This window comes from Nannospalax galili, unplaced genomic scaffold, assembly GCF_000622305.1.
Source record: "Nannospalax galili isolate Female #2095 unplaced genomic scaffold, S.galili_v1.0 scaffold324, whole genome shotgun sequence".
NCBI lineage: Eukaryota > Metazoa > Chordata > Mammalia > Rodentia > Spalacidae > Nannospalax > Nannospalax galili.
In genome coordinates, this window is record NW_008353027.1 from 5,883,634 (window position 1) to 5,910,045 (window position 26,412).

The 26,412-nt window shown below is 42.3% G+C and overlaps 1 protein-coding gene across 1 annotated transcript in view; it reads right to left on the bottom strand.

The window, feature by feature from the left end:
• Positions 1-470: 470 nt before the first annotated feature.
• The window catches only part of Ostm1 (osteoclastogenesis associated transmembrane protein 1), a 51,255-nt gene continuing 25,313 nt past the window's right edge, over positions 471-26,412 (bottom strand). Inside the window, exons 4-6 of the mRNA XM_008850314.3 lie at positions 13,349-13,516; positions 11,227-11,392; positions 471-2,115 (exon numbers count right to left, since the gene is read on the bottom strand). Of these exons, the coding sequence (XP_008848536.1) occupies positions 2,060-2,115; positions 11,227-11,392; positions 13,349-13,516 (390 nt within the window). The 3' untranslated portion in view covers positions 471-2,059. The remainder of the gene's footprint in view (positions 2,116-11,226; positions 11,393-13,348; positions 13,517-26,412) is intronic.

Consider the following 26,412-nt stretch of genomic DNA (forward strand, 5'->3'; position numbering starts at 1 on the left):
TGTTTGTGTTATACTTTAAAGCATGGTTCTTTTGTTCAGTTGTTTGTTTTGGCCTTTTTGAGACAGGGTCTCCCTGCAGCCCCAGCTGGCCTGGAACTCACTATGTAGACCAGGCTGGCCTGGAACTCACAGAGATCCACCTGCCTCTGCATCCCAGGTGATGGGATTAAAGGCGTGTGCCACCACCAGTATGTTATTAACCTCTGAGATCCAACACTCAAAAAACTAAAAGTATATTTGATTTGCAATACCATTATTAGATAAGCATTTAAATTCAATACCAGAAAAACTGAAAAATGATGTTGTTACATCTAAAGTTGTTTAAATGAACTTAAAAATCCAATTACAGCATTGCAAGTCCCTTGTCACTTACATTATTGTAAAGCATTAAAAAGATTTTCTTGTGCATATACATGTTACGTGTCTCGGTATTCAGAACTGTGAAAATAATTTTCCATATGACTATAAAATGAAGTACTTATGCACTTAAGATTTATTTTTAAATTTACTTCTGATGCAACATGTAAAGAGCAAAGAATCCACCAGAAAAATAGTAAAGGGTATCTTGTGTTGTTTAAAGTGCTTATTAGCCTTTTATACAAAAGCAGTCATTTTTACAAACACACAATATTGAAAGGTGCTCAACAAGTCACTACTTACAACTCAAATATGTCATTTTGCTAACTCTGCACATGTAAACAGGTTTTATCTGCATTAATGAAGATTGCCTTGGATGGCCCTCAACTGTGTGCTTCCAATCAAGACAGTGCTGTCATGGTATCAGCAGCAGAGAGTGACAGCAGAGGCGGCAGCAGCACGTTTAAGTGGATCACAGCAGCCCTGAAAGGCCGGGGCAGCTTTCCAATCTGTCACATCCAAGGATGAGCCTTCTCCCTCTCTCACAATCTGCACGTACAGTAAACATTAAAGTCATCAAAACACTTTCCCTCTAGAGCATTTTACAGTCTTTGAAGGGATTCGAATTTTCTTAACCATTTAACCAAAGTCTTGCTTCTACAGAGGCGCCTTCATATTCTCAACATTTAAAACAAAGCCTAGTTCTGCCAAGAAAGGAAAAAAGAATTAATAAATGAAATCCTCACCTCTCAAATTCCGAGAAATAAAATTGTAAACAATACTGAAGCAAAGCATTGTTTTAAAGGCTGATAAAAATATTCTAAAATACAATGTGTTTCCTCACAGTGAAAAATGTAATTTCATTTCAGTCATATCACTTTTATCTTCTACATAATTTTGGGGAAAAGGCATTATTTAAATTTAAGTGCTTCCTAGGTGAGACTGTTATCTGAGTCATACCTTGTATGAACCACCCAGCTGTCTCACAGTGAGCTTCCTCTCAGGCCCATCTACCTTCTTAACTTTAAGCTCTTTTATTCCTCCTTCATCTCCCCTGAAATCTCTGTCCCCATATAGTCTAAGAGAAAATTTCTATTTTAAAAAGTTGCAACTTAAATACAACACAACATATTTGAGTTACATTTGATTTAAAGTAGTAATAAATTATGCTGCCAAATAACTTATTCCTGGTCTTGACTATAATAAAGCATTCCAGTGATTTCAAACTATGGTACATTATTGAATGTATGACATATTAAATATATATAAAACAATAATACTGCAATGGGAAGCCATTCAAATTCATCTTTGGACCTACTACCATTTGGCAAATATATTTGTTTTTCAAAGTCTTTGCTATCACCTGTGGTTTTAGTACTTCTGTTAATAAGAATATTTTGTCAAGTAGAAATAACATGCCTACAAAATATAAAATAAAAAGGTGTTCTCACTTCCTTGCTACTGTAACAAAGGCACTTAAAATAGATAGCATTACTACGCCTGGAAATTAACAATACCTAAATCTTTAAAAATGGGGTGCAAAGGAAAAGAAAATTTGAAAAATGTTATTTAAAAATAAATCTGTAGTCTTGGTATTTCTTAAGAATGTGACTTGTCAGATCAGGGTTCATCTTCTATCTGACAAGGCTGGGCCTCCAATCAGTCATTCACATGATACAAAGTCGAGCTCCATTTTGTAGGTTCAGTTGGAATTTTCTTGAATGCTGGCAAAACTGGTACTTGATTTGAGACGTTTGGCTAGTAAAACAAAAGTATGATATTTTAAGTTAAATTTAATTCTCCAAACACGCTTATTCTTATTTATACATAGATCATATTATTTGTCTATTAATTGGTTGAATTTTACTCAATCTAATTTTTTAAAAAAAAAATTTTATCTATTATTTTTTATTTTATTTTATGTGTATGTGTTTGTTATGCTGCATGTAGGTAAGTGCACCCGTTGCCATGTGAGTGCTGGGATTCGAACCCAGGTCTTCTGCAAGAACAGCCAATGTTCTTAACCGCTGAGCCATCTCTCCAGCCCTCAATCTAATTTTCTTAAAATTAAAACCCTTATAAACCTCCTAAAATTAATTAGAAACTACATGACTTTATTAGAAGCAGTACCAAATAATAGGCATCATCCATACCTTCTTGACCCTCACACCTTAAAACATGCAAATCATGAGCCAGGCATGGTGGCGCATGCCTTTAGTCCCAGCAGAGGCAGGTGGAACTCTGTGAGTTCAAGGCCAGCCTGGTCTACATATCAAGTTCCAGGAAACCCTATCTCAAAAATACCAAACAAAACAAAACAAAAAGAACAGTAACAACAACAAAAAACCCATGAAAATAATGAACAATGATAAAATTATGAAAGTCTGAAGGATTTCCCCCTAAGATCTGGAACAAGACAAGGCTACCTTATACTCAACATCATATTTAATCAGTGCAATACGATGAGACAAAGAAAAGGAACGTGTGTGTGTGTGTGTGTGTGTGTGTGTGTGTGTGTGTGTGTAAAGAAAGAAAATTACCTGTATTTTCAGATTAAAATAAATTTTTTTTCAAGCAAGGCATGTGACACATGCCTGTAATCCCAGCACTTAAAAGGCTAAGGCAAGAGGATTGTGAGTTTGAAACCAACCTGGACTGTCCTGTCACACACACACACACACACATTTTTCTTCAGGGACTAGTTCTGCAGTAAAAGATAATCCCAGCATTTGTGAGATACTAGCTTCAATACCCAACACCAAAAGACAGCAACAAAACCACACCATTATATATAAAATATATAAATATTTGAAAATATCATAATAAAATGCATTATTTTATATAATTGATATTACATGCTAATAAAATAGGATAATAAAAATTCAGCAAACAAACTCTGGAATTAAAAAAAAATATTTACAAAACAAAGTGAGTTGTAGATTACATACACATGCACAAATATATACACAAATAACACGCTGCTAACCAAATCTGTCACCACCAGTTTTGATTATGATACTAACGAGATTGAGTCACCAGGTTTAAAGAGAGAATCATGGCTACTTATAGTTAGGTGTAACTGCTTCTCATGTTCTAAAGTGAAAGCTTCTCCCAGTGTCACAGCAGAAGTACCTGGGAACTAAGGCTTGCCCTGGCCTAGAGGCTTGTACCACTGGTATAGGAGGATCTGTGTGGGATCCAGGTGCTTGTATTTTCTTTCCTTGTTTTAAGCTCTTCAGAAAACTCTGATTGCCAAAGACAAGAACTGTGGCTCTAATATGAGCAAAATGACAACACGACTTCTGGACCAGTCGCTTCAGCCTAAACTCAAAGAGAACCCTAACTGAGAGGATGGCTATTGGAAACTACTATCCTGTTTGAACTCTGCAGAAAGTGTGTTTGACTACATGTTCAAAGTCACCAGTAGCCATGACTGTCTATGATGGCAGAGCCAGATAGGCATGTATGTAGATGCAGGGCTCTGAAGTACAGTGTTCATTATGTTTATGTGTAGATTAGATTAAAAAAAAAAAACAACCTACGCCTTATTTACACTGTTGTGTGAATATCTGCTCTATACCTTGCAAACAGGTCACACTTCATTGCTAATTGCTTCCTGAGCTCCTGCAGAGAAATGCTCTATGATTTGCCTAGCTTCTGCTCCTGAACACCTGCTTAGAGCACCTCATCCCTGTGAATAAAGCATTGAGAGTTAGAGACTCAGCACTCTTTGTTCTACAGAACAGGGAGGCTCCTGGTCCCCAGCTTTCTTTAATATTAAATTGTCTGTGTGTGATATTTTATTATTAGCTACTTCACTGTCCCTTTGTGTCTACCACTACCCAGCCATGCAGGATGTAGCAGATGGCCTAGACTAAACGTGTACGTGTACTTCTTAAGCCTTTGGTGGATTTGGAAAGCAAACAAAATCAGTTCAGATTGCTTGTTTTTGTTTGGTTAGGTATCTACTTACTTTATTTAAAATTTTTGAAATGATCTACTTTCTTACTATCAAATTACTTAATACACCGACCAGGCAGTAATACTAGTAAGTGCACATACTGAAACTTTCCAGCCTCTCTAACCTCTACTTGATAAATACATCCCTCAAAATCCTATTCAAAGGATCATCTAACAGAGTCCCCTAATTCAGTTAGTCACTCTGTGACCCAACCACACTACATCTCTACCTCTACATGTGTTCTAATAATTGGGTTAGGGCCAGTGTACTCTTAGAGGACTGTGCCCTGTTCCTTTATTTGATCTCCAATTCCTACCACAGAGCTAGTATTTTTTAAGTGCTCAGAAACTGCTTGATATATGGCAGCATAATGAAAAGGACACAAGCCAGTGAGTCAGGCATGGTGGGGCACATCTGTAACCCCAGCACTTGGGAAGCTGAAGCAGGAAGTCTGCCATGAGTTCAAGGCAAGCATGGCTACACAGAAGACCTTGTCTCAAAACAAACAAATATGTGCTGGGGGCACAGCTCAGCAGCATCTTGCTTGCCTAGCATTGCAGGACTCTGGGTTCCACTTCCAGAGAAAACTTTTTTTTTAAGGGAAGAGGGCAGAGGTGGTGGCCCACTTCTTTAATCCCAGCACTCAGAGGCAGAGGCCAGTGATCTCTGTGGGATCCAGGCCAGCCTGTTCCACATAGCTGTTCCATGCTACCTGGGCTACAGGGAGACCTTGCTAAAGATTTTATTTATTATGAACAACAGCAAAAGAATCACATTTTCTCTAAATGGATATTTTGAAACTTTGGGACTCTGAGACAATATTGCAGAATTACAAAAGGTTCAGTATTTGTACATTCTGGTCATAAAAAGCACTATAGGTCCAGAATTTGCCATTCTTTTTGTTTTGGAATTCTTTGTTTTGAATTCATGTTTTTATAATACTATAAATTTCTGAGCTTTTCACATTGACAGTAACACCTTGGAGGTCCAACAGTTCCTTAGTTGAGTCTGTGAGGGAAACTGATCTGTACAAATTACCAGTATTTCTGGAAATACTTTGAAGAGGTTAGAGATTGTTTACATTTCGAAAAGTATTTTGGTGTGTTTTCCTAGACCCCAGTGTTGCTCAGTAGAGGGCAGTTTTCAGCAAACTGTCAAGATATGCCTGGTAAAGACATTTCTCCATGTAGTTTTCAAAGTTCATGTGCAAGTATTTAATTTTCGGTTTCTCCCCCCCCCGCCCCCAAAGATATGAATATACAGCCAGGTGTGGTGGCACACACCTTTAATCCCAGCACTTGGGAAGCAGAGGCAGACAGATCTTTGTGAGTTCTCTGTGGGTTCCAGGCCACATAACGAGACCCTGTCTCAAAAAACAACAAACATACATACATACATACATAATACATACATACATACATACATGCATACATACATAAAAACATGGAGCTGGAGAGATGGCCCAGTGGTTATGAGCACTGGCTGCTCTTGCAGAGGACCTGGGTTTGGTTCTCAGTACCCACATGGTAGCCAACAACCATCCATAACTACAGTTCTAGGGGATCCAACACTGTCTTCTGACCTCCAAAATGACTCAGGTACACTTACATACATGCAGGCAACACATTCATACACATAAAATAAAAATAATAAAAAAGAAAAACAAAACCTTATGATGATGTCACTGTGTGACATTTCTGTCACAGTGGCTGGCTATTTGAGTGCAAGTGCCCTTGGTTCCATTTATTTTGTTTCTGACTCAAGTGTTTGTACAGACAAGAATGTAATTAAATGATAGAGCCTACAAGTTTGATACCTGTGGAAATTGTATACATCAGCAGCTGTAGGTTTAGTGCCATCTTTAAAAGACTGAGTAGTACTTATGTTAATTTGATCCATTCTTTGATTCATATGGAACTGATGAATACCTACTGAAATCACCTACTGAAACACATGTAATGTGAACAGCCAGCTCATCACTTCTGTTCTAAGCTTTCTTCAGGTGTGATCTAGAATTACTGACTTAATAAATAAGAACACAGAATTATAAAAGATAAAAAAAGGTGGGGGAAGGGAGGAGGGGGAAAGAAGAAAGAAAAGGAAGGAAGGGAAGAGGGAGGGAGAGAGGAAGAATGGAGAGAGGGAGGAATGGAGGGAGGGAGGAATGGAGGGAGGGAGGAGGAATGGAGGGAGGGAGGAGGAATGGAGAGAGGCAGGAGGAATGGAGGGAGGGAGGGAGGAATGGAGGGAGGGAGGGAGGAATGGAGGGAGGGAGGGAGGAATGGAGGGAGGGAGGGAGGAATGGAGGGAGGGAGGGAGGAATGGAGGGAGGGAGGGAGGAATGGAGGGAGGGAGGGAGGAATGGAGGGAGGGAGGGAGGAATGGAGGGAGGGAGGGAGGAATGGAGGGAGGGAGGGAGGAATGGAGGGAGGGAGGGAGGAATGGAGGGAGGGAGGGAGGAATGGAGGGAGGGAGGAGGAATGGAGGGAGGGAGGGAGGAATGGAGGGAGGGAGGCAGAAAGAGGGAGAAAATACCCATGATACATCAGCATAAGAACTGTTGGCTTTGCAGGGCATGGCAGCCCACACCTTTAATCCCAGCACTCAGGAGGCAGAGGCAGGCGGATCTCTGTGCGTTCAAGGCCAGCCTAGTCTACATAGTAAGTTCTAGGACAGCTGGGGCTACAGGGAGACTGTGTCTCAAAAAGACCAAAACAAAAAACAACAACAACAAAAAAACCCTGTTGGCTTAAATTAGTGCTTGTGTTTCACAAATGCTTCTATAAAACATTAGTAGGTGTTATTAAAAGGTTCCACTGTCAAGTTTCTGACATGGAATCTCATAGCCTGTACCTTATATTCATGTACATTTTATAGCTCATTAAAATGACATGGTATACAGCACTTTGCAACTTATTTGGTTCATAATTTTTTCCATAAAGAATTTCACAGGACTAGTATTTTTAGGAACACATTCTTTTTTGTTTGGTTGGTTTTTGGTTTTTTTTTTGGTCTTTTTGAGACAGGGTCTCCCTGTAGCCCCGGCTGTCCTGGAACTCACCATGTAGACCAGGGTGGCCTTGAACTCACAGAGATCGCCTGCCTCTGCCTCCCGAGTGCTGGGATTAAAGGCGTGCACCACCATGCTCAGCCAAGGAACACATTCTAAGAGATGCTAACATTAAATATACTATAATGTTCTTCATTCAACAAACATTTCTGAGCACTTACTATGGGCCAGTCACTCTCTAGATTTTAGCGACATAAATGATAAACAAAAAAATTCTTGTTTTGATTAAATTTACAGTGCAATCAAGGGAGATGTATCAATCAGGTGGAATAAATAAAAAAAAGTTAAGTAACCAAAATTATTCAGCTTGCACTAGCTTAATGATTGAGTGTCCTTAAAGAAAGATGACACAAGGCTGGCAACATGGCTCAGCAAATAAAGGCACTTGCCATGCAAGCCTCGTGGCCTGAGTTCAATTCTCAGACCTTGCATAAAAGTGGAAGGAAAGAATGAAGTCCATTAAGTTGTCTTCTGACTTCCATACACACACTGTGGCACATGTGCCCATATGTGTGCATGCAAACACTCAATGATAAATTTCTGAAATAAGAAAGAACACGAGCACACAGCAGCTGTTACTGCATATATAAGACCTACACAAGATTAAGCCAACCAAATTTCAGCCTGAAGGGGGACAGGCTCATGTTCCACCACCTGCTGGCAACTAAGGGCTCTTAGGGGAAGGAGAGCCGGTTTTCTTCAGGGATGCAGCCCTTGAGAGGCTACCAATGCTCTAGCAGACTGTGGTTCACCATGCACACTAAGTGGACTCAGTGGATTTACAAAGAGGGCACAAGAAGTTGGAAAGGACAGTGGTGGGAGGATGGGGGAGGGGGCATATCTGATTAAGATATACTATATATATGTAAGTGTATGACATTGTATTAGTCACTTTTCTGTTGCTGTGATAAAAACACTGACCAAAGCAACTTATGAAAGGAAGAATTTATTTGAGCTTACGATTCCCAGAGAATTACAGTCCGTAATGGGGGGGAGGCATCATGGCCAGAGCAGAAGCTGAAGCCAAGCTCTACATCTTCCAGCAGGCACAGGAAGCAAGAGAGCAACTAGAGATCTGGCAAGGCTTAAGAACTCTCTAAGCCCACTCCCAGTGACATGCTTCCTTCAGGACAGCCACACCTTCTAAGATCTCCCAAAACAGCACCACCATCTGGGGACAAAATGTCCAAATATTTGGAGCCTATGGGGGACACTTTCATTCAAACCACTACAGACATTTTATATACCCTCCTGAATCTGTACCCCTTACTGACCTCCACCACATATATACATATATATATAATATATATACACATATAAAAGAAAAAGGAAGGACGGAAGAAGGAAGGGAGGGAGGGAAGGAAGAAAGGGGAGAAGGCAGGAGGGAGGTGGGGAAGGAACAAAGAGGAAGAAAGACGGATGACAGAAAAAGAAACCTATTCTTAGGTTGGGAGGAGCTGCTAAAAGGTCTCTGAGCAAGCAACCCTCTAGCTAAAGCCTGGAAGGCTAAGAGAGCCATGTTAGGAAGAGGGGAGGCACTGGAGAGGATGCATTGTGAGTGAGCGTGGTGTGAGGAGGGCAGCAAAGAGGCCAACTGCCCACCGTATCAGGAGCAGGGAGATGAGATGAGACCGTGATTCGTTGAAAAAGACTGACAGGGCTGGGTGAGGTGGTGCACGCCTTTACTCCCAGCACTCTGGAGGCAGAGGTAGATGGATCTTTGTGAGATCAAGGCCAACCTAGTCTACATAGCAAGCTCCAGGTCACCTGGGGCTACAGGGAGACCCTGCCTCGAATAAAACAAAAACAAAAAACAACCAAAAGAAAAGAAAACAAAGAAAGAGTGACAGCGACCCAGGGAGTGTGCAGCTTAGAGAGCAGACCCTGGAGGTTAAGTTTAAACTTTGACCTAGGTACCACAGGAAGACGTGAAGGACTCCAAGTGGGAGAGGGACATGGTAACAATCGCTCTAGCCACATTTGGAGTATGGACTTTAGCAGGCCAAGAACTAGAAGCAAGGGTTACAGAGAAGAGGTTAGCGTGGTAAGAGCTGATGATGGCCTGGGCTGAGGTGGAGCTGCAGAGGGAGAGAACAGGCAACAAAAGTCCAGTTTTGAAAGCATGGCTACCAGCAGAACTTCAGAAGGAGGTGAGAAGGCAATGTGCAAACAGGGTGAAAAGGAGAGAACTGAAGAAATTCACTTCTTCAATGACTACAGATTTGTGGCGTGCACACAGATGGATGGTGACTTCTACTGTAAAAACAAGTAAGAAACCACATTTGGGTGTGGGACATGATTTCCACTAAGTTTAAGAGATTTACCAGGCAAATAAGATGCTAAGCTTTAAGGGCACACTAAGCCATGGAAAGTCTCAAGGTGAGGCCTACCCCATTCTGTTGTATTCTAAGTATGTGCTTTTAGGACTGAGCTGTAAGATGCTCACAATTTTTAAATGGCTTTACTACATAAGCTTATGATGGGCTCTCCTATTGGCCAGCACTTGAAGGTGGTAAGACATTTCAAGCTCAGTTCAAAATGATCTATACACAACCTTTAAAAAAAAGTTAGGTGTATTAAAAGTGAAGTTAAATGAAGTAATGTCAGAAAGAAGTTTAAAGAAAAAAGAATTTTTGTAGCATAGGTTCCTAAACTGTGAATATTTGAGAGAAAAATATTGGCATTGTTTCATAAAAAACTACGGAGCTGGAGAAATGGCTCGGTGGCTAAGACTGGCTGCTCTTGAGGAGGACCCAGGTTCAGTACCCAGCATCTACACAGCATCTAACAACTGTCTATTGCTCCAGTTCTGGAGGATCTGATGTCTTCTTCTGGCCTCTGAGGGCACTGCACACACAGGTACACTTACATACATGCAGGTGAAACACTTATACACATAAAATAAATTTGAAAAAAAATTTTTTAAGTAGGGAAGCTAGAGAAATGGCTCAGCAGTTAAGATCACTGACTGCTCTTGTAGAGGACCCCAGTTCAGTTCCCAGCACCCACAGCGCTGCTAACAACCATCTTTAATTCCAGTTCCAAGGGATCTTGTGCCCTCTTCTAGCCTCATGGGTGCTGTGTGCATGTGGTGCACTTAAAAATCATGCAGGCAAAACACTCAAACACATAAAATAAAAATGATTAATTACAAACCCTGAAGCCACTAAGGAGTAAGCCCCTTCTTTCATTCTGATAATACACAGGAAGTCCGAGCCACCCAGGAGCCTCCCTCCAGCTGATGGGATCTCCCACTCTCCCCTATTTGACAGGGAGGAAGGAAAGGAATTAACTACACTGAGCTTGTGTCAAGTAATGTCTTTGGAACTCCAATTCCAATTTGTTCATATGCAGGTGGCATGTTTGCTCCTGAGTCTTCCTGCCTGCCGCCCTACCCAGCAGTTCTGATACCATTTCAACAGCTGTGGAATGGTGTCACCATATCAGGACTGCAAAGCCCATCACCACATCTTCCACTCTTGCCAATCTTATTTAGCACTAATCTAGCTTTCTCTATTAACCAGCTAGAAGTTACTGCCTTTGTGTTTTGTTATCTAAACTTATGAAATGCTCATCTATCTCTTCCACTTGTGAGCATAACTGCAGAATGTAAAGCATGAGGCCATTTCAGGCTAATATGCTTGGAACTCTCAGAATATATTCCTCTTCAAAAACTGGCCTAATCCCCCGCTCCCGCCCTGGTCCTTGTGATGCTGAGGATTGAGCCCAGGGCCTTGTGTATACTAGATAAGGGCTCTACCACTATGTTATATGGCCATACATCTAAATCTTTTAAAGATTCAACTAAACAAACAGATAACTATTAAAAGAAACTTACGTAGGATGAGTTTGCGTTTCTTTTGCTCTGAGTGAAGAAAGCTACTAAGGTAGAAGACAACCGGCAGAAAAAGGATAAACACAGACACAGCGACCACAGACACGGTGTCGCTGCAGGTGACCGAGCAGTTGAAGGTTCGACTCCAGAGCTTTCGAGTAATGTTCATCTGTGACAACAGACATTATATTATCGTTATTCTGTACTGCATTTAACTTGTCTTTAATTTCTTAATATTTTGTTTCTCTCCAAATAGGTACTCAGAAATAAGGTGAAATAAACAGCTTCAAAAATCTATTGATAGCTGGGTACACCTTTAATCTCAGCACTTGAGAACCAGAGGCAGGCAGGTCTCTGTGAGTTCCAGACCACCCCAATCTACATAGTGAGTTCCAGGCCATTCAGGGTCACTTAGTGAAATCCTGTCTCAAAACAAAACAGTGAAACAGCTGGGTGTGGTGGCACACACCTTTAGTCCCAGCACTCAGGAGGCAGAGGCAGACAGATCTCTGTGAGTTCAAGGCCAGCCTGGTCTACATAGTGAGTTCCAGGACACCTGGGGCTACAGGGAGACCCTGTCTCAAAAAAAAAAAAAAAAAAGCTAAGACAAATCTGATAGTTGAGGATAATTTCTTCTGCAAAGGAAAGAAGCTGGTTCACAATTTGTCACTGTATAAATTCATAACCATATAAAAATATTATATTCTAAACTCATAATACTCACTGAAATATACCAAAATGTCAACTATTTTTATATTTCAGAGAACTTGTAGTTATAAAGAGTCAAGACTGTTTCCTTCCTTAAAAATTATTTGTTATTGAAACCTGCTACAAACCAAATACTACTGTAGCTAGAGATGTAAAAACCCAAAGTCCTTATGTGCAGTTATTTTAAGTGCTTTTACCACCTTGAACACTACTGGTCCACTATAGTTCCCTCTAAGCTAGTGTGGTAGGTGTGATAATTCCCCAGTCATTATTTTCAACTAGTAAGCTTGCCTATTTTGACCTAATTTGAGCAATGATTTGTTTCCTCTAATGCCTGAAGGCATGACTGCCACCTAGTGATGCTCCATGAAAAGACAAGTTCTACCACAGGAATGGTCACTCAGATCACAAATATTTACAAAACAGCACTGCACACCATGCCAGGCATACATACATTATACCTGTAATCCCAGTACTCAGAAGTTGAGGCAGGAGGATCACTGCAAGTTCAAAGACAGCCTGGACTACACAGTGACACCCTCATTTCATAACGAACATACACTGGATATGCAGTGCATTGTCCTGCCTACTGGATGATGGACCGACAAACACTAGGTCCTCACATGGCTTATGTTTTCTGAGAGGAGACTACAAAAAAAGAGTGTAACATACGTAAAGAAAGTCACACACGGCCAGAGAGAGATGCTCAGCAGTTAAGAGCACTGGCTGCTCTTGCAGAGGACTCAGGTTTGGTTTCCAGCACCCACATGGCAGCTAACAACTGTCCCTAACTCCAGTTTCAAAGTATCTAACATCCAGTTCTGGCCTCTGTGGGCACTGCACACATGGGTGCAATTACATACATGCAGGTAAAACACTCAGACACATAAAAATAAAAGTATAAATTTCAAAAAAATTTAAAAGTAACAAAATAAGTAACAAAAAAGTAATAAAATAATTAGCACCAAGAACACAAGGAATCAAGAGGAAAGACCACTCACACTCACACCCCTCAAAACAGCACTCATTTTCAACTTTACAAAACAAAATGAAATGCTGGAGAGATGGCTCAGTGGTTGCCGCTCTTCCAGAAGATCTGAATTCGGTTCCTAACACCCACATTAGGAGGTTCACAAATACCTGGAACTTCAGTTCCAGGGGATCTGACACCTTCTTTGGCCTCCTCAGGTACCACACATGTAGTAAATTATCAACTCTCCTATGAAGTGCGTGATAAAAGTTCCACTTTAGTTTCACATGGACACTCCAAAACCTTGTTACTTTATAACTACTGTAGTTATTTCTGGTTGGAGATACCATATGCATTTTCCAGTGCATCTCCAAAAGAAGTAAGAACACTGAAGACATATTCAACAACTCTGCAAAATGTGAACCACACCAGAAGCAAAGCACTTACTGCGTCTTCCACATCGATGCATAAGTGTGTTCCAGGCTCAGCCTTATTCTCAAGTACGTTCGTGTTTTGCATCTCGTTATACAGAGAACTCAGAGTTTTATATGTATCATTACAGTTTTTGCATACTTCTGAGTAATTTTTTGGTGGTAGAAGATTGTGTGTGTCCCCCTAAAATAACAAAGGTAGATGTTAGACACACAAGACACTCTGGACACAGTATCTCTGCACTGTAAATTATTTGCCACCTACTCCCCTCACCCTGACAAGAGAACATCATGGTATGTTTAAGGGCTGGAATGAACCCAGAAACAAACTCACATAGCTACAGCCATAAGATTTTCAGCAAAGACACCAAAAACATACCTTGAAAAAAAGAAAGCCTCTTTAAGAAATGGTGCTAGGGGGTTGGAGAGATGGCTCAGTGGTTAAGAGCACTGGCCAAGGACCCAGGGGACCCAAGTTTGATTCCCAGCACCCACATAGCAGCTAACAACCGTCCGTATCTCCAGTTCCAGGGTATTCGATGCCCTCTTCTGACCTCTGTGGGCACTGCACGACACAGGGGCACTTAACACAGGTGCAGGCAATACACTCAGACACATAAAATAATAAATACAATATTTTTTAAAAAGAAATTCTTTAAGAGAAAATGGTGCTGGGAAACTAGGTTATCCACATGTCAAAGACTTAAAACTAGATCCTTAGCTCTCTTACCCTTACAAAAACCAACTCAAAATGGACCGAAGACTTTAATGTAAGACCTGAAACTTTGAAACTGTTAGGGGAAAACATAAATAAAACACCTGAAAATGCAAGTACAGGCAATGACTTTCTGAAGAAGATTCCAACAGCTCAGGAAGTAACATCAAGAATTCAAAGTCCAGCTATATGAAACTGGAAAGCTCTACACGGTAAAGGAAACATTATGCGAGGGAAGAGGCAGTCTATAGAATGGGAGAAAAAAAATCTTTGCCAACTATTTGCCTGACATCTTTGGAAATATAGAATGAAAGAAACATGAAAAAGTAAAAAAATTCAACACCACTGGGCATGGTGACACACACCTTTAGTCTCAGAAGGCAGACAGGTGGATCTCTGTGAGTTCAAGGCCACTCTGGTCTACACAGTGAGTTCCAGGCCAGCTGGGGCTACAGGGAGACCCTGTCTCAAAAAACAAAAATAAAAACAAAAACAAAAAAATTCAACACCAAAAGAACTAATAACCCAATCAATAAACATACAAATGAATTAACAGTTCTCAAAGAAAGTACAAATGGTCAATAAATACATGAAAAATATTCAACATCAGGGAAAAATGAAAATCTAAATTACACTGTCAGGGGCTAGAGAAATGCCTCAGAGGTTAATAGCACTGGCTGCTCTTGCAGAGGACTCAGGTTCGGTTCCCAGCACCTATATGGCAACTAACAACCACCCGTAACTCCAGTTCCAGGGGGATCTGATGCCCTCTTCTGACCTCTTTGGGCACTGCATGACATGGGTGCACTTAAATACATGCAGGCAATACACTCATACACATAAAAGAAAAAAAATATTAAAAAAAAATAAAAAATTGCTATAGTGAGATTCTCCCTCACTCAATCAGAATGGCAATCATCGAGAAAACAAACAACAGGGTAGAGAGATGGCCCAGTGGTGAAGAGCATGTACTGCTCTTCCAGAGGACCTGGGTTAAATTCCCAGGCACCTGCACTCACATGCACATACAGACACGCATATCCACACAGTTTAAAAAAAAATTAAGTTGACCATGGTGGTGACGGGGCCTGGTGGTTCATTCCTGTAACTGAAACACTAGTGAGACCAAGGCAAGAGGATCAGAATGCAAGGCCAGTTTTGGATACACAGTGAGTTCGAAGCCAGCATAGGCTACTAGCAAGACTCTGTCGAAAAGAAAAGAAAATGGTAAGGGGAAAGCAAAAACAAAGAGGGAGGGGAAGGGAAAAAAGGAAGAAACGTAGCATAATTCTATTAGACACATAATAGGGTTTAGCTGTGAAGAACAACAAAATTCTATCATTTGCATGGATGGAACTCGAGATCATGTTAAGCAAAAGAAGATACAGGAAAGAAAAAACATCAATTTTTCCTTTACATGTGGAGTGTGTGTGTGTGTGTGAGAGTGTCCCTGTGTGTATAGGTGCTCCTGTGTTTATGCAACTTGCGTAACAATACTGTTACATAGTATCTGGGACCTCTGATAATGTAAACAATGCTGGAGGGTCTCAACTATGTAGTTGGAGGCTGGCCTCCAACTTTGCCTGTTTCTTCCCAGTGCTGGGATCAAAGGTGTGTACCACCATACCTGGCTGGAATCTATATTAAAGAAAAAATAAATCTGCCAGGTGTGGTGGTATATGCCTTTGGTCCCAGCATTCAGGAGGCAGAGGCAGGTGGATCTCTGTGAGTTCAAGGCCAGCCTGATCTACATAATGAGTTCCAGGCCAGATGGGGCTACAGGGAGACCCTGTCTCAAAAAGACCAGGAAAAAAAACCCAAAAATGTCAGGGCCTAGAAAGATGGCTCAGCAGTTAGGAGCACTGGCTGTTCTTGCAGAATGCTGGAGTTTGGTTCTCAATACCCATACGGTGGCTAGCAACAGTTAGGTCATCGCTAACTCCAGTTCCAGGGGCTCTGATGAACTTTTCTGGCCTTGGTGGGCACTGCATGCATGTGGCGCACTTATACCCATGTAGGCAAAATACTAATACACATAAAATACAAATAAATAAATTTTTAAAAAAATGTTTTAGGATCTGAAAGGAGGGGCTGGAGAGTTAGCTCGGTGGTTAAGAGTACTGGGTTCGGTTCCCAGCATCCACGTGGTGGCTAACAATTATCTATAACTCCAGTTCCGTGGGATCCAACACCCTCTTGTGACCTCCATGGGGATTGCACGACACAGGTGCATTTACATGCAGGCAATACACTCATACACATAAAAGAAAAATAACAAGATATTTTAAAATCTGAGAGGAGAAGGGAACAATTTTGGGAAATGAAGGGGACCAGCAGAGGGGGAGGGAGACAGAGGAGGGTCATAGGGATGTGCAAATATGATCAAAGCACATCACACAAATGTACGAAAATGTCATAATGAAAAAAACTATCATTTTATACAACTATTGCATATTAAAAGCAAAACCAGGAAATACAAAAGCCATTGCTAATCCCAAAGGGGAAAATGTTACTGACCACCTACACTGTGAGTTTGGAGGGTTAGAGACCTGGTATGTGATCACATGGAACATACGTATATAGCACTTTCTTGGTGTCTGTTTTGAAAATCACTGCACTGACCAATGTTGAATATTGAAGACAATGTTGAAGACATCAGTAATCATACACTAAATTTACTAATTTATCTCATCATTACATATCTGACTAAACTATCGTATTCTCTCCAAATCAAACACACCCCTGCTGGGGCTGACTTCATTTTTTGTCTTGTTTTGTTTTGTTGGGGAGGTAGGGTTGGCTTGTTAAGAACAGGGGTTCAGCCAGCTGACTAAGTCAGGCTTTGGTCTGTGGCAGACGCATCATTTTCACACAAGGGGTGGTGCTAGCTTTGTCAAAGGAAGCTTATTTTGTTTACAACATCCAAAACCTGTTTGAACTGGTGCTTGTTGGCCTTGACATCCACAGTGAACACAAGCGTGTTGTCTTCTGTCTTCCTCATGGCTGACTCAGTGGTCAGGGGGAACTTGATGGCATGGTGGTCAAGCTTGTTTCTTCTGGGGGCGCTCTTGAGGATATGTGTGCTGCCTCCAGAGCCACAGGGTCTTGGGTAGTGTATTAGTCACTTTTCTGTTGCTGTGACGGAAACACTGACCCAAGCAATTTATAGAAGAAAGAGTTTATTTGAGCTTACAGTTCCAGGGGAATTACAGTCCATCATGGCAGGGAGGCATGGTAGCTGGAGGTGGCTGGAGCAGGAGCAGCAGAAGCTAAGCTCTCACATCATCACGCAGGCACAGGAAGCAAGAGAGCAACTGGAGATCCGGCAAGGCTTAAGAACTCTCTAAGTCCACCCCCAGTGATGTGCTTCCTCCAGGATAGCCACACCTTCTAAAACCTCCGTAAACAGAGCCATCATCTGGGAACAAAATGTCCTATGGGGGACATTTTCATTCAAACCATCAGTGGTGGCCAGAAGGTGGGTGATGTGTGGATCTTCATTTTGTGGCTGTGAACGCCTTTCAACAGTGCCTTTGCTTTGGCTTCAGCTTCAGGAGGGGCAGGAGCTGGACAGCGAGTCCTTGCTGGGCAGCTGCAACTTTGGACTGAGCTCGGAGACTCTTCTCCATGGTGCAGGAGCAAAAGGCCAAGGCACAGAGGTAGGAGGAGGAACACGTGGGGGCCCTGACTTCAATATTTATCTGAACGAGATGGAAGTTTTCTTGTGGGAAGTGCACTGAAACTACATCCCCACTCAATTCTCTTAGCACAGCTCACAACCTAGACCTTTCTAGTCAACAAAAAAGGCATAAACGAACCAGAGTCTGCAGTAAGTGAAGCAGAGGATGAAGCCAGCAAATCTGTTTCTAGGCTCTAGACTGGCACTGGTCTTTTCAAGAACAAGTTTATATATGTGCTTTCTATTCCCTTTATTCTTTACCATGCAGCATGGAGAAAGGACACCTATTGAACATGGGGATGCAAGAGAGAAGAAACTGGAGTAACTGAACCGATGGAGCTTCCACAACATGACCCTTATGATATAGGTGATAAATTACGTCTCCCCTTACACTGCTGTAAGGAAGAATCCACTGAAGACTTTTCACAGATCAATTGTGCATTTAAAGAAACAAAAATCCAAAAACCTAGCACAGAATCCTGATGTGTGTTGGGGGGGGGTTAACTTCTTTTACTAAAGTTCAAAATGCACATGCTTTTGGTATGGCACTTCTACTCCTAGGAGTTGACTGAACGAACTCTTACAAGAACTCCACATGACATGTAAAAAGACTGTGATCCCTTGATTGTTTCCCAGAACTTGAAGGTAAGACCCTATTGCTGAAGACAAGACATACTTTGAACACAGGACTTGGAGCAGTCGAGCTGGAAGCCTCCACCCTGAAGATTAGCTCTCATAGTATCAGAGGACTATGCAAGCTGTGAAAGGAGAAAAACCAATCATTGGTCTAATCCAGCTGTAAAGCCTAATGACCACAACAAAGATTGGCACAGCAAACTATGTGTGCAGTAGTGGCACTTTTATCTTGGGAGTAATCAACAGCTATCTAATTAGACTTAAGGCCCACTCAGTACTGTGGTACTATAAACATAGCCAAATACACATGGCTGGAGAGATCATAGATCCTAGAGAAAAATCTATGTCTGTCACATTCCTAGACAAACAATTTCTTACTGTATGCTAAATATGGATCCTTATATTCTCTCTCTCTCTCTCTCTCTCTCGTCTTTCTGAGACAGGATCTCTGGGTAGCCCTAGCTGGCCTGGAACTCACTATGTAGACCAGGCTGGCCTGAACTCTCTATGTAGACCAGGCTGGCCTTGAACTCACAGAGATCTGCCTGCCTCTGTCTTCTGAGTGCTGGGACTGAAGGCATTCACCACCAAGCCTGGCCCGATCCTTATAATTTAAAGTACACCTCTCACTACTCAAAGAAGTTTGTTTTTGCAACAGATGGAGACTATTACAGAGTTTCACAACTGGTCAAACACAGAGATAAGAATCCACAAAGCAACCTCTACACCAAAGACTCAGGGAACACAATGGAACAGGGGCAGAGAATGTTAATGCATCTCTCAACTCTTACCAGTAAAGCTTCCTCATGCAACAGATGGTGATTAATACACAAAGTCACAACTGGCCAAAATGTAGAAAACAAGAGTATGTGTCCCTGGATAGAACTCCTACACTACACCTCTGTCTCCCAGGGCTCAGGAACCATTGTGGAAGAGGGGAGAAGGATTATAAAAACCAGGGGTGATGGATGACCACAAGGAAACAGTTTTCTAGGCTTCTGGGATCTTGCTCATATGAACTTACAGCAATGGTGACAAGATGCACAAAACCCATGCAAACTCAACTCAGAAAAAAAACCCAGAATAGAACTGCGGAAATGGGCAAGAAGCCTCAACCTTAGCTGAGGAGTACTGGGTGAGGGAGAGTTAGTCTTCTTTAAAGGAGTGACACTAGATAGGCTGAGCAGGCTCCAGTGGATGAACTCACATTGAGGGACATCTGGGACACAAGCTTGACTCAACAGGCCTTAACATATATGGCAGAACACATGAAATCCAGTGGAGGGCTACAGGGAGGGTACAGATAAAGGGGAGAATCTAAACTGTATGAAATGCACAAAAATCAACTGGCAGCAGTCTGTAACAGCCAAACACTAAAAATCTGACCCAAGAGGGAGGGACTACATAAATGGTAGCATAACTATAACAAAAAGCTGCACAGCTTTTGAAAGTGAATGAGGAAGTAGGGTTCTACAAAGATGGAAGATGACGGCACATGTGTGAGCTTTGTACATCTTTCCCTAAGAGACTCGGCAGGATGAGGCTAAATACAGGTCCTGGAAGAATACTGCCCACAGTCCTTCCTCATCTCAGGAAGGCTGTACCGGAGCCACACCATCCTCACCAAAGGTGCTAGAACCTAATCCTCCTCAACCATCCTCAGTCTAGAGATTCAGGAGGCTGTCATAATAGCTTAACCTCTGTCTGGGGGAACACCATTTTACTCTGTAAAATGCTGCCTCTCCCCTGTCACCAGGACATTTAAGAGAAACTACCTGCTAACAATTACTACCCAGGGTAGATTTAGTGTAACTCAAACCATCTCCCTGCCCACTGACCCAGGCTGAAAGCTGCTGTCCCACCACAATCACCAATGTCACTGTCATGTCTTTTTGCTGTCTTCCATCTGCACAACCTGCAGCACCCTGGAAAGTCCCTGGATTTTCCTTGGGGCCACTTTACCATCTCTATTCTCTTCAACTAGCTCCATGGCTTTAAGTACCAACTGTGCCTGATGATTCCAAATCTTGCACTGCTCCCCTGAGCTCTAAAGCTCATTTCTAGCACCATTTGAACTCGAATGTCTAAAAGATTATTATACTTACCATGTCTAAAACAGAATTCTTTTAAAAGCTTTTTAAAATTAATTACCTAATTAATTAGTGTCTATGTGTGTTTGTGTCTGTGTACATGCATGTGTGTACAAGCATGTGTGTGCTACAGCATGCCTGTAGTAGTCAGAGGACAACTTGCTGGTGTAGGTTCTCTCCTTCTACCATGTGGGTAATGGGAGCTGAACTCAGGTTGTCAGGTTTGATGGCAAAGTTTCTTAACCCCTGAGCCATTTCCCAGCGCCAAACAGAATTCTTTTAAAAAAAATTTTTTTAAATTGAATTTTTTTGTGTATTTCATACAGAACATTTTTTTTTTTTTTGTCTTTTTGAGACAGGGTTTCCCTGTAGTCCCAGCTGGCCTGGAACTCACTATGTAGACCAGGCTGGCCTTGAACTCACAGAAATCCGCCTGCCTCTGCCTCCCAAGTGCTAGGACTAAAGGCATGTGCCACACACCCAGCCATACAGACCATCTTAATCAACTTTATATCCTTTCCCCATTGGCACCCACCCATAGCTCCCCCACTGGAATTCATATATTCATCATTTGTGTTAAGGCTTATCATGTCAAGTTAGTGTCCCCAGAGGACCCTCAGTGTAGGTTCATCCACTGAGGTCTACTCTAGATCACCTCTTCCTCACCCAGTAGTAATCAGCTGCCAATAATTCTTTTGACTAAGATTGGGGCCTACTGTCCAGTTCCACAGCTCTGTGCTATGTTTTTGTCTGCTTGAGTTTGCATGGGTCTTGTGCATGCTGACACCATTGCTGTGGGTTCATATGAAAAGGATCCCAGGAGTCTGTAGGACTCTATTTCCATATGGTCATGTACCTCCTTCCTGGCTCTTACAATCTTTCCACCCCCTCTTCTACAATGGTCCCGGAGCCCTGGGTGGGAGGATTTTACTATAGGAGTCCTGTCCAAGGACCCACACTCTGTAGACTCTTATTCTATGTTTTGGCCATTTGTGACCTTTTGTGTTCCTGGTCCTCTGTTCCATGAAGGATCTTTATTGACGAGAGTTGAAAGATGCATTAGTGTTCTCTTTTCCCCTTGTTCTATGTTCCATGAGCCTTAGGTGTAGAGGTTGCATTGTAGATGTGCCACTTAGGCCTGGGCAATTCATAGACAATCTCTGTCTATGACCAGTTGTGGAACTCTGTAATAATCTCTGTTGGAAAAGAAGCTTCTTTGATGGGTGGTGATTGGTGATGGCGGTGATTGGATCTGTAAATTTAAGGATCCATATTTTGCACATAGTAAGAAATTACATTTGTCTAGGGATGTAACAGCCTTGGGGTTTTCTCTAAGATCTATGACCTCTCCAGCTAGGTTTACACTACCATACATGATTCCTCTCATTGAGTAGGATTTCGGTCTGTCCTAGTTTGTTTCTCCATTGCTGTGACAAAACACTCTGACCAATACCAACTTGGGGGGAGGAAAGGATTTATTTAGCTTACATATCCCAGGTCATAGTTTGTCCGGGAGCCCAAGGTAGGAACTCAGGGCAGGAACCTGGAGGCAGGAGCTGGAACATAGGCCATGGAGGAATGCTGCTTACTGGCTTGCTCCCCTGATCTCTGTTCAGCTTGCTTTCTTATGCAACACAGGCCCACCTGCCCAGGGATGGCACCACCCACAGTGGGCTAGGCCCTCCCACATCACTCAACAATCAAGAAGGTACCCCATGGACATGGCCACAGCCCAGTCCAGTGAAGGCAATTCCCCAATTGAGGCTCCCTCAACCCAGGTATGTCAAGTTGACACTAAAGCTATCCAGCACAATTGATCCCCTGTCAACTTGACACACGAACACATCACTATTAAACCATAACTTTCCAATTCTTGTCCCCAAGATATGATGTTAACATTAATATCACAAAATAGGACAGTACAACCTTAAAAGCCCCATAGTCCTTAAAAAAATCTAAACACTTAAAAGTCCATCATCTCTTATAAGTCTCTTAACTGTGGATGAGCTTCTGTAAAATCCAAAACACTGTCTTATTTCAAAGGGAAGAATCAGGCACACCTAAGCAAAACTAAAGTCCAGCAAAGTAGCTCAAGGCTGGACATCTGGGATTCACTCACGATCTTCTGGCCTCCAGAGGGTTCTGGCAGCTCCACTTCTCTGACTCTGCCGTCCACAGCACACAAAGCTCGTCTCGCAGACCCAGGCCAGCTCCATTCCACACCTACTGCTGTCCTTGGTGGTTGTCCCACAGTCCCGACATCTCTAAAAAGCTGGGGTCTCCACTGAAACTGAGACTACACCTTCACCAATGGCCTCTTCTTGCTTCTTGGGGTGCAAAGCCTCAGTTTCTCTCCATTACCCTTTCAATTCTGGGGTCTTTGCTGCAACTGAAGCTGCACTTTCACCTATGGCCTTTCCTGGATTCTCAGAGTGCCAAGCCTCAGCTGCTCTCTATGACCTCTTCATGCTTTCAACACCAGAACCATGCAGGAGACTCTTACATGTTACCAAGTCCTGCTTCCAGCTTGAAATAGAGGTGCGGGTCCCCTCTGTGTGCTGACCCTGAGGAAATACCTCCCAGAAGATTTCACCTCAGTGATGCTGGTCTCTTGTTACTTACAGCTGATTTTTCAGCCCCAGCTAACCAGCATTAATTGTCCCAGTAAAGCAAAGGTTTTGCTTCAGGTTCTGGTCTCTTCTTAATCACAGCTGATTCTTCAGCCCTGGCCAACCAGAACCCATAGGTTCTCAATCCAAAATCTCACACAAACAGCCCTGATAGTATCTGCTTCCCTTTGAAGCTTCACAAGCCAGGCCTCCATTGCCCACAACTCTTTCAACATAACTGTTCCAAGCTGCACAGCAACAAACTCTTGAGCACTGTACTTTCCAGCCCAAAGTTCAGAACACTTCCACATCCTCGTAAAAACACCAAGGTCAGGTCTGTCACAGCAATATCCCACTCTCTGGTACCAATTTCTGCCCTAGTCTGTTTCTCCACTGCTGTGACAAAACACTCTGACCACTACCAACTTGGGAAGGAAAGGGTTTATTTAGCTTACATATCCCAGGTTCATCTGGGAGCCCAAGGTAGGAATTCAGGGCAGGAACCTGGAGGCAGGAGCTGGAGCACAGGCCATGGAGGATCGCTGCTTACTGGCTTGCTCCCCTGGCCCCTGCTCAGCCTGCTTTCTTATGCCACACAGGCCCACCTGCCCAGGAATGGCACCTCCCACAGTGGGCTGGGCCCTTCCATATCACTCAACAATCAAGAGGGTGCCCCATGGACATGGCCACAGGCCAGTCCAGTGAAGGCAATTCCCCAATTGAGGCTCCCTCAACCCAGGTGTGTCAAGTTGACACTAAAGCTATCTACCACACAGTCCAATTAGGTAGCTGTTGATTACCCGCAAGGTAAAAATGCCACTACTGCACCAATGTCTTTCACTGTGTCGGTCACTAATGTGGTTATAAGGCCTTGAAGCTGGGGCTCGACCATCTATTGATGTTCTCCCTTACCAGCTTGTGTAGTGCTCTCCAAAACTATGAGAGCTGCCTTCAGGAGAGGAGGCTTCCAGGTCAGTTCCAGCTCCATTGCTCCAAATCCCGTGTCCAAAGTATGTCCTATCTTCAGCAATAGAGTCTTTTCTTCAAGTTCTGGGAGACAATTAAGAGCTGTGGCAATAGCCTGTGTAATCTGGGGAGTCTCTTGGACTATCCAGCCAACATCTCAATGGAAGGATTCTCCTGTTTGGCACTGTTTCTTGTTATGCGGCCTTCAGCTACACACACAGACTCATGCAGCGATACTGTACGTGTGATTTCTCAGTAGATTTTTGGACTAATAATGATTCCTTCTGGATTTTATACTAGCTAGGCATTATCTGTCTCCTCTCTCTCCCTGTCTAACCCTCCCTTCACACCCTCCGCATTTTCCCCCTTTCTTCCTTGATAATTCCTTTCTGCTATGGTCCCACCTCTCTTGAGGTCCTTCTTCTCCTTTACCAACATAGTTCCTTGTATAACCTCCCTCTCCCCTTCCCATTTAAACACCCCCATTTCACATTTCTCCCTTAGTCTAACACCTGCCTCCTACTGTTCTTGCTCTTCTCTCTACCTTCTTTCCCTTTACCTCCCTGGTTACTTCCATTTTCCTGGTTCCTGGGGTTACATCAGGATATATATACACATATAAGGATCTGGTTCTAGGATCCACACATGAGGAAGAAGACATGTTGTTTGTTTTTCTGAGTCTGTGTTACTTCACTTAGTACAAGTTTCTATTTTCATCTATTTACCTGCAAATTTCATTATTTCATCTTTCTTTATCACTGAGTAGAACTCACTGGGTAAATGTACATTTTCATGAAGGACACTTAGGTTGCTTCCATCTCTTAGTATCCTCTCTTTGTTCTGTACATGTAATACTTTTACTATGATATGCCATGGGGGGGTTCTTTTCTGGTCCTGTCTATTTGGTGTTCTATGTGCCTCTTGTATTTGTATGGGTGTGTCTTTCCTTAATTTTGGGAAATTTTCTTCTACAATCCTGTTTAAGATCTGGTCAACACCATTAACCTGAAATTCTTCTCCTTCCTCCATGCCTATGATGAGTAGATTTGGTCTTCGCATGGCGTCCTACATCTCCTGCACATTCAATTCCTGTGTGTGTTTTTTAATTTTTCATAATCTTTGCTTGAGCGGTCCAATTCTTCAACTTTATTGTTCTTGATATTCTGTTTTCCATTTCGTTCATTCTAGTGGTGAGGCTTTCTCCTATTGTTTCAAATTGGCTTACTGAATTTTTCCCTTCTTTCTTCATTTCAGCCTAAGTTTTCTTCAGTATCTCTATCTCCTTTGTGAATTTAGTCAGACGTTTATCTATATCTTTTCAGTTCTTTGATTTGTTTGTATGTTCTTTAAATTCGTTGAATTCTTTGATCATGTTTATGATTGTTCTTATAAATTCTAGGTCCTGGGTTATCTCTAGGGGTTCTCCTTGTAGAACTCTTCTATAGGACTGGCAGTGTTTGGTGGGAACATATTATTTTGATTTTCCATATTACTATTTTTCTGTTGTGATTTTGGCATGTGGATTTCTTTTGTTGTTTGTGATTCTGGTACAAAACTCAAGCCTTCTTTTGTTGAGTTGAAGTCTGCTTCTTATTTGTATTATTGGAGTGTCTTGATTTTTTTTATTGGGTATGTAAAGCTGGTTGGTCTAGGCTTCAGTTTCTCTCTTTTGACTTTATATTGGAAGACTCAGAGGCTTCACTCCAGCCACTCAGGAGCTCCTGTAGAGGCCTACGTCAGACACCAGTCAGGTACTCTGAGGCTTCCCCCTAAAGTTTGGGTCCCTATTAGCAAGAAGTCACAGCACAATTTGGGAAGCTCATTAAGGGGAGGCCTGATTCAGGTGCTCTCAGGCAGTCCAAAAAGATCTGGGCCCCAAACAGAATTCTTAATCCCCACTCTCCTATTCCAGTCCCTCCTTACCCTCCCCATGGTACTATGTTCCTCTCAGCTACTCAAAGCCAAAGCCTAAGACCAAGTGGATTCTTTTCTCTTCACTATCAGCCAAAACATTCTCCATAAATCACCCTGTCTACCAAAATATATCCTGAATTCATCGGCTTTTCTCTGACACTGCAAGCAATGCTGTGGTCCAAGTCACTACTGTCATTTCCTAACGAGAGCTGCCGCTTCTGTTTGTGCCTGCTTTCAGCTGAGTTTCTCCATGGAGCACTCTGAGTGATGATTCAGCATGTAAGACATGTAACACTCTACTTGGAACTGAGAATTCAATAATGATTTCTAATTCAATAAATTCCTGGACTTAGGGTTTCAGTAATTAACTATGGTATTATGTTCTGACACAGGGAAGAACAAGTACCTCATAGAGATCTCAGGTTCATCTCTCTCTCTCTCTCTCTCTCTCTCTCTCTCTCTCTCTCTCTC